The 14,349-nt window shown below is 37.7% G+C and overlaps 1 protein-coding gene across 4 annotated transcripts in view; it reads right to left on the bottom strand.

The window, feature by feature from the left end:
- The window catches only part of GRIA2 (glutamate ionotropic receptor AMPA type subunit 2), a 153,597-nt gene extending 139,547 nt beyond the window's left edge, over positions 1-14,050 (bottom strand). For all 4 annotated transcript variants that reach the window (XM_032863056.1, XM_032863029.1, XM_032863037.1 and 1 more), the window contains exons 1-2: positions 13,588-14,050; positions 12,915-13,055 (exon numbers count right to left, since the gene is read on the bottom strand). In XM_032863056.1, coding sequence (XP_032718947.1) covers positions 12,915-13,055; positions 13,588-13,675 — 229 coding nt within the window. In that variant the 5' untranslated portion in view covers positions 13,676-14,050. The remainder of the gene's footprint in view (positions 1-12,914; positions 13,056-13,587) is intronic.
- Between the last annotated feature and the right edge of the window lie 299 nt (positions 14,051-14,349).

Raw genomic sequence — 14,349 nt, 5'->3', positions numbered from 1 at the left:
ATATTAATGAAAATCAACACAAAATGAGGTAATGGATAGTTTATAAACAAAGAAAAATTTTAGCTCATTTACAGGAACTCCTTATTTTTACTTCTTGTCAGTGGTTACATCCCCTGAATAAGTGTCTTTCCATTCTCCAAAAGAAGTGGTCTCTAGACAAGTAATTATTTAAGAGGTTTTTTTTTTTTTTTCCATTTTTGAGACAGGTACAGGAAAACAGAGCCTCCCTTATTCATGTTGAGGAAGGAACTTGTAAGGAAGATGACAATGGACCAACCAACCAGCAGCAGGTTGCAGATAACTGATCCACAGGAAAGAAGTCACAATGAACATGTCCTGTGTTTAATGTCATGCTATTCATGGGAAATATCTACCATCATTTTTACTTATTCAAATATATTAGTGTTAAAAGTGGTTACTGAATAAAATTAGATATTCACGATTAAAGTTAACCAGAATATACATTTTTGTTAACTTATTCATGATTTTCAGTCCCTTCTGCTTATCTGTTGAATTTTAGAGAGACTTGTGGATCAAAAACATCCTAAAATTATTGTAAGGTGTGCACATTCACCAGTTTTCTAAAAGTGGTAATAGAACAAAACCCTAGTCCTAATATTAGTTGGAATGGCCATATTAAAGAAGCTCGTTAATTTGAAAATTACATAGAGAGCTAAATTAGCTCTCCTTGGCTACTTTCTCTTTCATGCATCTAAAAGGATGGAGCCAAGGAGCACATGGGTGGCCCAGTTGGTTAAGTGTCTGACTCTTGATTTGGGCTCAGGTCATGGTCTCAGGGTCCTGGAATTGAGTCCCACATCTGGCTCTGTGCTCAGCGTGGGGTCAGCTTGTCCCTCTCCCTCTGCTCCCCCACCAATCCTCTCACTCTCTCTCTCTCAAACAAATAAGTAAATCTTAAAAAATAAAAGGTTGGAGCCAAGCATATGTGACTAATATACACTAAGGGGATTGAAACCACTGAAATTAGCAATTAATCACTCTATTATATCGGGCAACTATTACCACTTAAATCTGACAGTTATATTACGAGGCAGGTATCATAATGACTCCCATTTTACAGAGGAAGAAAAAGGACTAAAAGCTTAGCCGATATATACAGAGTCACATCACTAGTAAATTTTGGATCATTATTAAAATCACATATGCTCATCTTAATACTGTAGCTTCACTGCCACCTAGGACTGGGGAAAGGCTCTAGCCCAGGAAGCAACAGGCCTGTTTTCCAGGCAAGAGCTCCTCCATAAACCTGCAGTTGCTTAGAACAATTCACTTAATTCCTGTTTCATCACCTGGAAATCAGTATAATAATGCTATTTAACCCATAAACTTTGCAGAGCTACCAATATTAAACACCAAACTGATATAGAAGTGCTTTGAAAAGATGAAAGTTACACATAAATATAAAGCTATCAAATATATAAGCTCTTTGAAGGTAAGTGTTTTATTCTCCTCAATTGCTGTGACCATGCTGTTTAGTTCTCAGTAAAGGGCTAGAATACATAGAAGAAGGAAATATTTGGATCATTCACGACAAACAAATCAAGGCCATTTATTTTCTCATTTAAACCTCCAACAATATCAGGTGTGAGGAGGAAACAGCCTCATCCTAAAAAGAGAAAAAAACATGCTTTGTATCATAAAGCTACTGATCATATTCAAATCTGCATTTGCCTGATTTCAAGGCCTCTGGTCGCTTGATCGCTTTTCACTTAAATAAATATAATTTAATTAATTAAGTGAAATAAAACATTAGGAATCTATATTGTGCACAGTTCAAAAAAGATATCAAGCGATATATTAATTATGTGCTTGAAAGTTCTACCAGGGATAGAAGAGTTCCAAATTACTGACATCCTAATAATAAGTGATATGCTATAAAGGGAAAGCTGTGTTATCACTCGATTTTGACTCCTCAGTTTTTAAAAATCATTTTCATACTCTAGTGCACCAAACATAACTTTAAGCGGTTTATTCAGTTTATTTTACTAGTCTCTTCTTTGCCATGAAATAGCATATGTTATGCCCTGGTTTAAAAATAATAGAAAAAGATTCTAACAGGAAATCTGAATTACATTCTTCTTTATCTCTCACGTCTTATATCAACACACATCAAAACTACCTAAAGATCTTAATACAGGAAGTAATAATAAAAGTTCACTAATGCTCATGCACATAGATGCACCAAACAAAGTATGCAATGTTTTATGCCTACTGTGTATCTTCAAAACAATACTCTAATGTATGATTCTTTTCACAAGGGTGGAAACTGAGACTTACAGACATTAAATTTGTCTAATGTCACTCATTCAACAATAGGACTAGAGTTTGGTTCCAAGTTCCAATTCCTAGCCAACAGTATTCTGTCTTCCATGTTTTATCAGGGCAGCAAAGTGTGTGCGTTTATCATTAAGATGACAATCCTTGACTTGTCTGTATTCTTAGTATAAAAATGAGGATTTATAGTCGTTCCCATCAAAGAACTAAAACTACATCATTCCTTGATAGTCCCTGTGAATTGTTGCTTTTCTTCCTAAAAATTCCTCTCCAAGTGTAAATCAGTAATAACACCAGAAATCCGTAAAAACTAAAAACATGTTAAAACAAATGAAGCTATAAATTGTGAAAGTGCTTGGGAATTATAAAGATCAACATCTCCATTTCCTATGGAAATTAAAAGCAAGATTGAAAATTTTCAATTCCTCACAAGATAAGACACAAATAAAGAAAAAATCATGACAGAAGTTGCAATGTGTCTTTGAAGAAAAACTAGCAAAGCACACACCTTTCCTCCCACCCGTAGAGTTCATTGCTTCCAGAACTTTCTTTGCCAAAGGCTTGGGATGAGAGTTTGTTTGTTTGTTTGTTTGTTTGTTTTTTAAGGAAGCCCCTCCTCCAACTCTAGAGTTGTAGGAGCTATTTCTGTGGTAGCTGAATGATTGAAAACAGTACCTTTAAATATCTGTAAACCACAAGAAATAACTTAACATGAAGCCCATGAGGAGTAAGTTAACAATGTTCCAAGTTAGTATCATGAAAATATATATGATAAATATTTTCAAATATATTGATCAAACTGATCATCCTATACCTTATAATCCTTATTCTTCGGATTGAAACTACTCATTATGTTCAGCATTTCAGTGCCAAAATGGCCTTAAAAAATTTTTAAATAATTAACTTTAATGACAAAAATTATATATTGTTTGTGAATGATCATAATTAATTTTGTTGGATATTCAGGTGCCTGAGGGGCTCAGTTGGTTAAACATCTGCCTTTGGCTCAGGTCATGATCCCAGGGTCCTGGGATTGGGCCCCCTGTTGGACTCCATTCTCAGTGGGGAGCCTGCTTCTCCCTCTACCCTTCATCTTGCTTGTGCCTTCTCTCTCTCTGTCTCTCTCTCACATAAATAAATAAAATCTTTAAAGGAAATTTGTTGACTATTCTTCTAAGATGCTAATATACTTTAAATATATCTAGGATTGTTAAAATATTATTTAGATGTTAAATCATATTTAACATATGATATGACTATATCATCACAGGGTAACACACTAAAAACAAATTTTTCTGTGTTCTACTGTTGAGCCCTATTAGCATTTATCAAGGAGTTAGTTGTTCAGTTGCTACAATGTCTCAGGTACCCCAAGCAGGAGGTCAAGTTTACTATGATTCAGTGCATGCCCCTCAAATTCAAAGTCTAGTAGGATGTGCCATATTACATATTTTTATCTACGTTTTCCAAAACTTTTCAGTCAGAATTTTACCTTATAATTACCAAGGATGAATTTTTTTACCAGCTTAGAATGATAAAGTGCCTAAAATTGGTGTTTTGCATAAAAGGATGCATAATGCCTCTTTTCCTTTTTATCTCTCTCTGGAAGGAGTTAATAGTTTCTATTTGTCAAAAATAATATAAATGTAAGAGTTCACCATTTTGTAGTAGTTCAGTGCCAGTGTACATGAAGACTGACCATAGACTTGCAAACTGGGAGACTCCAAGCCAAAGAGAAGCTTCAACAGAAGAATTTCCAGTCCTATTGCCCTACCTAATATACCACATTACACTGCCTCTTGGAGTTTATCCCTCTTTTCCATGGCCCTCTTCCCACACATTAAGAAATCTGGCAATTTCAATTTATAATAAAGAAAAAGAAATACTTTTCCCCTTGGCCTGAAGATATTTATTTCAAAATATGTATTTAGTTCTATCCTTTTAGTCTTGCATAAGAAATAAAAAACATAATCAAATTGCTGACATCCATAACTGCAATGAACTGAACAGCAGTGCTAGGGGAATTGAAAACTAAATCTGAAAGAGAATAGGATAGTAATTTAAAGCCTTAATATCAGCTGCAAAGGCTTACAGGTTGAGAAAATCTTTTCTTATATCAAATTATGTAACTTGAGTTTCAATTAAATTTATGTTGAAGTTAGAAATGATTGACTGAGGCCACATTCTCTTACAAGGATGAGGAATCAGGTAGCACTTCGCTATATCCTAATAATAAGCATATAGTTTATTCAGTTTATATAACCATAGTTCTATCATTTCCAATAGTATAATTGGGTATTTAGAAATATAAGACCAAAAATATTTGCATTGAATGAGCATGTTGTGAGGTTCACTGAAGCTCAAGCAGAGCGAACATATCAGAGGACCATAAAACAAATGAATTTCAGGGACACCTGGGTGGCTCAATGGATTAAGCATCTGACTTTGGCTCAAGTCATCATCTAGGTCAGGATCTCAGGGTCCTGGGATCCAGCTCATGCACTGTGTTTCCCCATTCAGTAGGGAGTCTGCTTGTCTCTCTGCCCCTCCTTCTGCTTATGCTCCTTCTCTCAAATAAGTGGATAAAATCTTTTTTAAACAGTGAATATCACAGTACTTACCAATTAAAATTAATTGCACATGAAGGGTTAATAAATTCCATAGAAAAAAATATGACATTTTCAAAACATCTTGGACATACTGAAATTCAGGCACTTAGTTCAACCCAGTTTGTGCTTATATTTTAAATACTGAAATAATGAGGAAAAAAAGATAAGTATTAACAAACCCATAAATAAACTATATAACACTACGTTTTAAAATTCTTTAAAAGAACAATCCTAAATAGTAAAACTATGATGAGTGCATGTATCATAATTTGAGAAATGTGAAGAGATATGAAAATTAAGCTCATCTAAGAAACTATAAATTTCTTTATAAATTTCCTTCCTATAATGAATCTGTTTTCTCCCAAACCTATTTGTTCTATCCAGTTGAAGACACTTATAAACATCAAGGCTCTCAACTTTAAAATTGTCTTTGACCTTAAGCTACAAATCAATAGTAAGCATTTCAAATGATTTTTTCAGTAAGTTAGTTAATGTACAAAACTATAAGTCTATAATAAAAAGTTGAGGGATTTTTGCTGAAGCAAATGATGCATAGGATAAAAAAGGGACATAACTAAATTACTGGAAAATAAATCCTAAAGGTAAAAAAAAAAGCATGCATATAAAAAAATGTACACATTAGCACAAATATTAGAGCAACTGGTACACAAGAAGAACTGTGTCCATAAACTCCTCATTCTGAGATATCTGCTAAAAGAAAAAAACTTACAATTTGGTACTTCTTAAAAAATTTGCATGAAAAGATAAACACAGAAAATTGTGGTATATTATATTCTGGGGGAAGGGGGAGAATGACAATCTTGTGGCCATTCGAGGAATATGTATAGTCACATTTTGAGAAAAATCCAAAACTAAAATGGAAGTTGAGCACACCCGTAACTCTCAGGGCCTTCATAACGGACTCTCATTCCAAGCACGAGCAACTTGGCTTTGGCCTCACCCAAACAGCATTTGTAAATCCTCTTTAAAGTGTGTATTCTACTTATCTTCAATAAACCGCTTTCACGTATAGCAATGTATCTTAAGGAATAAAGATGATAACGTTGAACATATCTAGCTTATAGATGAAAATGAAAAATACATTACACCTCGATCTAAATAGGATATGAGGCAGACACCAAGGAAACTGTTTCTTTTGAAGCCAAAATGGAGAGGAAAAGAAAAATTCTGACTTTAAAAAGTATAATTCTGTAATAAAAAAATCTGCTATAATATTAAATGTGTCTAGTAGATAAATAATCATTAAGTCCCTTAGTGCACTAGAAACTAGACTAGGGTTTCTGAAGGATACAAAGACAACAATGGCATGATCCTGCCTCCTTTAAGAAAGCCACATTTTCATTACCCAAGTTAATTTTTAAATGAGTTCATTCTATAAATTAACATTATCAAAAATGACAAAATGAATAGTACTGAAAAATAATAGGTGTCAGATTCTTAACACCACGGTGAGAACCACATTCACCTTTTCTTTTTCCCCAAATTAGAAAAATCAGCTTTGATAAACATTTTGATGTTTGAAATGTTTTAAATCAGGGGAGATTTTGAAATTTTAACTTTGAATTCAACAACTAATTATCTTATTGTATTGAAGAGACCTAGTCATATAAGAGGTTTTTGACAATTGGTTACTCAAAGCACTAGAGAAAAAGCTCAGAAATTTTGGCAGAAAACTGCCATTAAAAAGAGCTAATATTTTAATAATATCTATGGAAACTTCAGTAGAATCCAGTTTAAAAAGAAAAAAAAAGGAAAGGAAACATAATTTATCCAGTGGCCATTGCCATTCCAATAAAATGTTTAAATCAGATACAAGATTTTAGCTCTGTGTAATATACCCTTTGTTCACTTAAAAAAAAACCTCTATTTAAATTTAACTTTTATTTCCTGCATTTGCTCTGCAGATTATTTCCATTGACTTTTTTAAAAAGGGGAGGACAGAGAGGAGGAAGAGAGAAAGAGGAAGGAAAAAACCATATTCTCTGAAAACAATTATACAGCAATACATGCTGGGATAATTAGGAAACAACTGCACTTTTAAGTCTTCTTTAAAATTTGGGGGACCCTAGGGGAAGTTCAAAAGTTTTTAGGGTGTTACTGGAAGAGTTTATGAGAGAATCTGAGGTCTGAGCATGAATCAGCATTCTATTGTCATAATGTCACAGTGCAATGACTTTATCACTTTAAAGGTTTGATGTAAAACGGAAATGCTCCATACCTCTTGAGTCAGCAGGTTAAGCCTGCAAGCCCTCAAAAAGGAGTAGCAAAGGGATAAATTCTTGTTAAGTTTCTATCATTTCATATAGTATTTTTTATCTAAATACTTAATTTCTCTTATCCTAAAATAGAATGTTCCAACTGATGCAATTCTTTGATTTCTGTTTAGTATAATGTAACATTTTCTTGAAATTCTCCAGTGATAAGTGAAGTATGAAAGTTTAACTACAAAAACCTAATGACAAATTAAATATTCTTACGTATCAGGAGCTATTTCTTTGTAACCTCCAACTGACTATAACAATATTTACACCACCAGGTGTAAGGTACTGTGTTCTGGTACATGTATTCATGGTTTTCTTCACACCATGAATTCTTATTTTGGCTTAATAGCATCCAAGTTGATTCTAGTTTTGTGAAATTTTTACATATGTTGGTAACTCCAGGTTTTTAGTAATTGCCTCAATAAAAATGGCAAGACACGATAGCCCATCTCTAACTATACACAAACATATGCATGCTCACACATACACATACATACAGTTGCATTCATGCAAAATGCAATAAAGGTTTAGCAAACGTGAATTAATTCGGTGAACACAGATATAGACTTTCAATAATTCACAGTGAAAATTCAATAAGAAATACACCTTAAAAATGATATCTGATGAATCAAGGTTAAAAAACCAAATAAAATAAAATAAAATAAAATAAAAATGTAGAACTTTCTCTCTTCTGAGAGCATTTACCAGTCCTGTCTCTGAATGCCTTTATTAATTATTATATTAATCAATTTTATGAAGATATTCAAGATAATCTATATAAAATCAAAGGCACTTTTTTTAAAACAAAGTTCTTTTTCAAAGTTCTTTTTCAAAGAGCATTTTAAGTAAAGTTTTTCAAAGTAAATGCCATTTATGTATTTTTTTAATTTCCCTAAATAAATGTGTTTACAATGTTTCAAAAGGTATTTAGTGTGCGCAACAGTTTTATGAAAGAACAATATTTTCTCCAACATCCCCATCTGCTGGCTTAGAGAAAAAGTAGATTTTTATCTGTTATTTCTTTAAATATTTTTATAATTTATTTTATAGAATTGAATTATAAAATTATTAAATTATTTTAAAATAAGCTAATAACAATCTGTCAAAGTCATTCATGAAAAGAAACAGGAAAGATTTTGAAGAGGAAATTTAATGTTCAAAAATTTTCATTCTAAAGCCCTATGGTATCCAATATTCATGTTTGTACCCACTTTAGACAGTTTTGTTCTAAAGAAATTTTGGTAATGAGCAGAGTACTACTTTATTAAATTTTTTGAGAATGTAAAAATATTTAGTGTTTTCCTAAAATCTGCTATTTTGTTAACTATATATAATATGTGGTGTGTACATATATAACAAAATCAAATTTATTATTTTCAAAAAATCTGAGTTTCTGTAATACATTGCTTTTTATAAGAACAATTAGAATATCTTTACATCCTCAAAGGTTCTTAGACAAGACCATGGTGCCCAGGCACACTGAAGGCCTCAAGGTTTATAAGACTTTGAGAACTTTTCAAAACAGTACAGAAGGGAAAGATTAGGAAAAAAAAAAATGAAGTTCTAAGAGAAAAGCATTCATTTATTCTCTGACAACCAGAAGGCATTCAATAAACACTGAAAGAATGAAAAGAGTAGGGAAGGAAGGAAGGAAGGAATGAGAGGGAGGGAAAGAAGGGAGAAAGGCAGGGAGATAGGAAGGAAGGAAGGAAGGAAGGAAGGAAGGAAGGAAGGACGGAAGGAAGGAAGGAAAGAGGGAAGAAAGGGAGGGAGGAGGAGGGAGGGAGCGAAGGAAAGAAAGAAGGAAGAGAGGGAGGAGAGAAGGAAAGAAGGGAGGTGGGAAGAAAGGGAGGGAGGAGGAAGGGAGGGAGGGAGGAAGTGGAAAGCAGGGAAGAAGGAAAGAAAGAAGGAAGGGAGGGAGGAGAGAAGGAACGAAAGAAGGAAAGAGGGAGGGAGGGTAGGAAGGAAGGGAGGGAATTTGGGGAGGAAGGAGGGAGGGAGAGAAGAATTATTGAAGCCATCACTAGTCTGAATCATTGAACACATCAGATGATAGTTCCCCCCCACCCCGGTTTTATGGTTTGTATTTTCTCATATTAAAGGTTCATGTTTTTAACAGCTTTCAGGAAAAAATAAAAATCTTAGTACTATCTCTAGCTGAGAAGAAAGAGAAGGAGGAAAGGAAAGGAAGAGGGAGGAGGGGGAGAGTCAGAGAGAAAAAAAGAATTAGAAACCCGTCTTTATTTCCTCAGGTACCCATGGAAACAAATGGGAACAGGTACTTTCCTTATCCCACTGTGACTGCAAAAGGGAAGGATGTGGGAGCTGGTGCCCTGCACAGCAGTCATTTTACCCAGTTGACAATATAATGACTTCACTTCATTTGCATAACCTTAACCCATTTGGTGAACAGAGCTAGATCCTTAAATCAATGTCAACCTAGACATTTCCAAATAAGTTCCAAATAAGTTTATTCCAAGAATAAAACTATATTAGTAAACTAATTTCTTTTCTACCTAGCAATTACATTACTACATTATAAAACTCCACTTTCTTAATATATACATTTAACACTATAAGATTTTTAAACTAGGTAAAACAACAAGCTACTTTATGAAAATTAACTGATGATGATACATATTTTAATAATGGAGTTAAAGACCAGAATTCCTTAGATTTCTGGAGAAAATGAGAGGAAGTCATTTTGTTTTTAGCTATCAACACATTTGATGCTTCTGCTTCCACTTCATATAGTAAAGAATCATGGACTTCCCTGACTGAAAAAGCAAGCAAAGGCTAAGCATAGGAGAAAAACCTTGAGCAGGGTTAAAATGATCAAAACTCATCTTGACAATTTTGAGATTAGAGATTTCCATTCATTTCTTGACTATTGACTTCATGGTTGTAGTTTACATGAACATAAAGAGTTAAACTAATTTCAAGTTCTTCTCCTGCCCTTGGCAAAACAAAAAGAAATGAAGAAGACTATGAACACTCCAGTTCATTTTATAAGCTCTAGATTGTGAAATTCCTAAGGGAATGAAGAAACTGAGTCACAAATGTTAAGTAATTTACTCAGTTAATGACTCAATGTCAACTCCAGAAAATTCTATACAATGTGTCTCCTTTGTACAACAATGTCTCATTAGTTCTCTTTAGCAATCAGTAAGATTACTTATAACATGGGAGTGGCACATGTCAAACTTAAAAAGGCTTTCAGTTGCTCACCACAATTTGTTTTAGTGTCTTAGGATAGTAACCCATGGAAGAGTAATTTTGGGATCTGTAGACATGCATTTTTATTTCAGATTCGTTTTCTGAGAAAAACAAAAAAATCCGTACAAAATGAAGATTTCATTTTCCCCAACTCTCAGAAGTGCTGTCAAACAAATTAAATTGTGTGTGTGTGTGTGTGTGTGTGTGTGTTTGATGAAATTCAGGTGCCATGGATGTATTCATTCTGTGGAAATTCAAGGAGTTATGTATGTGCTAATACATATACATTCTCTGTCTGCATAACTTATTTCAATACAATTTATATTAAAAATAAATCTATTCAAAAATATTGAGATGGAAGACCTAAAACCAGTCACCTCATCTAAACCAAAAATAAGCTTTATTCTTTACAAAGCTCCAGCACAGTCATACAACATCTCTCAGAATCAAGGAATATTCATTTTGTTCAGTGGACATATCTGTTATTTTCTCAGTCAGACCCTCTCGCTATTTTCACCAATGAGTGCACTTCTCAAATGTGGACCATTTTTAAAAGTGTACCTGTCGATCACTTTCACAGTGTTTTAGGAATCTACATACTCCTAACAATCAGTCTTGCCTTCATTTCATTAATTTTCAAAGCATTTTCACACTAGTATACAATTACATACAGTTAGATACTTAGCACAGGCATAGGTTAAACTCATAATTCAGGGAAAAACTAGAAATATATCAAATCAAATAAATAACCTAAATCTGGTCGGTTAATAGATCAAGTATAAAAATCCTCAATAATGAAACTACAGGGGCTTCTTTCTATGTATGTATGTACTGAAATTTCTTAATATTCTTCTACGGAAAAAAAAAATTTTTTAAGCTGCAAATCCACTTTAGGTCTCGCTCTCTCAATTTCTCCCTGCACGGTCATAGCTTCAGTTTCTTCTCTCCTTTGGTATCAACATTTGAAGGAAACGTGGCACTGAAGCCTTTCTAAATACGTTCTTTATAAAAATTTGGATTCTAGACATCTAACACAACCATAATAATGCCCCTGTTCTACAAGTAAACGCAAATTATTCCATTTCTTCATCCAAGCGGTGGTAGTTTCAAAATGAGTTGATATTGTTCCTGCTAGCATACTCGAGCTAACCTATCGAATATATGATTAAGGCTCAGTATGGGGAATTGAGATGACAACCAGTTTGCCTAATGTGGGAACACTGCAGTTGGGCTTTTTTTGTGGTAATTTTCCGCTGGCTCCTCTACACTGTAGCCAAAGTGGAAGGTGAGCCATCTGCGACCCACCCCCCGAAACTGTTAACTATTTAATAAACACTGCGAACATTAAGGCAGGAATGAATCTCCCAACCCGGTCGGCAGGAAATGATGGCAGCTGCTGGGAAGAGGGCAGGAAGGTACAGTGGAGGCGGCTGCACTGCCCACGGCCGTCGCAGGGGCGGGAGCGGCGGGACAAGAGACCGCGAGCCTCTCCATTGAACCTTTTAGGACTTAATGGCTTGGATTCTATCTGTTTCTTTGCATGAAGCCTTGACAGAGGTTCATCGCGTGTCCTGGAAGCCTGAGCGGAGCGGTAGGAATAACACGGATAATGCAAACACTAAAATGGCTGATCGGCGACTTCTTCAGATTTCCAAACTCGGCCGGATCCGGCTGCTTTCGGGTCTTTCTCCTCTCACTGCCTTTGCTGGAGCCCTGCTACCTGAGAACCACGCGCACCCGGCCGACGAGCTCACCGCGGCGCCCACCGAAGAATGACCCCCTTCAGCTTAGGCTGAGGCTCCGCGGAACACCGAGAAATTGACAGCGCTCCCCCTCCACCCCTACCGGACCGGGCCGGAGTGGGCCTGCGTCAGCGTCGCTTCTAGCCGCGCCTCGCCGCGCCCCTCGGGTGGGCGTTATGTAACAACCCCGAACCCAACTCCAGAACCATTTTAACTTGTCCCGCCGAAGCGGGTAATATAGGGCTCGAGGGGCCCATACGATGAAACGAGCTGGGCCTGTGGATTCAAATCCGACGTCAAGAGAGGAGTGCAGCTGCCGGGGCAGGCGGTTGGGCTCTGGCAGTCCCCGATGGGATCTACCCAGCAGCCCGACTGTGCGCCCAGAGGAATAAACGTGTTCTCTATGGTCAAGGTACCACCAGCCGCGCAAGCCGGGGGCGTGGAGGGGGGGCGGGCAAAGAGGGCTTCTCTTGAAGCTCTCAGGATAAGCTAGAATCCCCAGAACCTAAGGAAGCCCCCTCCAGCTCCAGTCCCCACCCCACTTCCCTAGTGCGCACACTCTTCAATGCCTCTTGCTCCCTCTTCACCCAACAACCCCCGCCGGCGGGGGTCCCCGAGATTGCAGCCACTTTCTCCTTACGCCGTCACACGCACGCGCGTGTGCAGTCACTCACACCCACACACTGACACACAGAAGCACACACACACCACTCCACACTCGCGGGCGCTCCTCGTGCGGCATCCAAAAGACATGAATATTCATTACTTACAAGCATTAGTGACTGCGAAGCTGTTTGCTACCTCCAAATTGTCGATGTGGGGAGTCAGTCTGAACTCCGAAGTGGAAAACTGAACCATCCCTACCCGAAATGCACTGTATTCCTGATCGGCGCCCCTGGGAAATAGCCCCCCTGCAAAGAACAAACACCAAGCAGAACAGTGTCAGTGCCAGGGAAGGAAAGGAGGGGAGCCCGCTAGCGCCCAACAGCCCGGGAGTCTTTTATTCTGGCTAATAGGCCGAATAAACACATCAAGGGACTCGGGCAGCAGCGGGGAGCTGATCTCCTAATGGTAGCGAGGGGGTCAAGACACAGATGAGAGTCTGAGGGCAAGGTAGGTGGCCAGAAACGTTAGCCTTCCCTGGTAACCACAAGCTTTGCATTCATACCCCCTAGAGGATCTGAACAAACAGGAAAATGTTAAGGCGGAATTAATAAAATTTGGGGATCAGAAATGAGAACACCTTTTCCTCTATTGTATCAAAACCATAGCCTTTTCCCTTTGCTTCATGCTAAGAAAAACATGTATATTCTAGGCAGTTTAAATCTGGAATGCAGTCAAGGTATGACATAAGTCTACATGACATGAATTAATTTGTCCACTGTGAACAAAGATTACCACCAAATTATACACATTCAAAAGCAGAGCACAAAGGGTACCTACCTATCTGTATGCTGTTAGAAGAGACACCAAAAATCAGTCCCCATAAAACAGGAGAAAGGAGGACAGATATATGCATAATCTTTTGCATTTCCAAGAAAAGTAGAGCATCCACAAAATACCCCCCCTTTTTTTTTTTTTTCCTTTTCCTCCTCTTTCTTCCTTGGCGGTTTTCCTCAGCAAATTAGATCCTCTGCATTTTGAGACAGCAATTTAGCACCAAGCTGCTAAAAACCTGAAGTGGAGGCAGAAGAATTCCTATTTCCCAGGTTCTGCTGGTGGCTGTTGATGCCCTGCGCCCTGTCCCTGCTCCCGAAGTCCGGAGGACTGGCTGGATGCAGTTTTCAGCGGAGCTGCCGCTGTGGTTCCAGTGTCTTGGAATATTCAGCACCCTCCCATGCACTCACACACACTCACCCTCTCTCGCGCTCTCTTCTCCCTCTCCCCTCTGTCTCACACATGCGCGCGCCCGCGCGCGCGCGCACACACACACACACACACACACACACACATTCACACACACGCAAGTCACAGAAGAGCAGGCAGTCCCGGGCGCGCGTGCGCGACTCGCGGCAGGCTGCCGGCGCGCGCGTCCAACCCCTCCCCCGCACCCCGCACCCTGCACTGCCCCGGCAGCGTCGCGAGCGCGGCGCTCAAGAAGCGCAGCTCAGAGCCCGGCAGCCGCTACCACTGGGATACACCTCGGGTCTCGCGAGCTGTCGCTCCCACCGAGCGCTCTGCCTTTTCAGCACCGAGGACAGCGCC

Source organism: Lontra canadensis, unplaced genomic scaffold (genome assembly GCF_010015895.1).
Source record: "Lontra canadensis isolate GAN:19392208 unplaced genomic scaffold, GSC_riverotter_1.0 scaffold1, whole genome shotgun sequence".
Classification (NCBI taxonomy): domain Eukaryota; kingdom Metazoa; phylum Chordata; class Mammalia; order Carnivora; family Mustelidae; genus Lontra; species Lontra canadensis.
The sequence above is the reverse complement of the archived record's forward strand: the minus strand, read 5'-3'. Positions and strand labels throughout refer to the sequence as shown.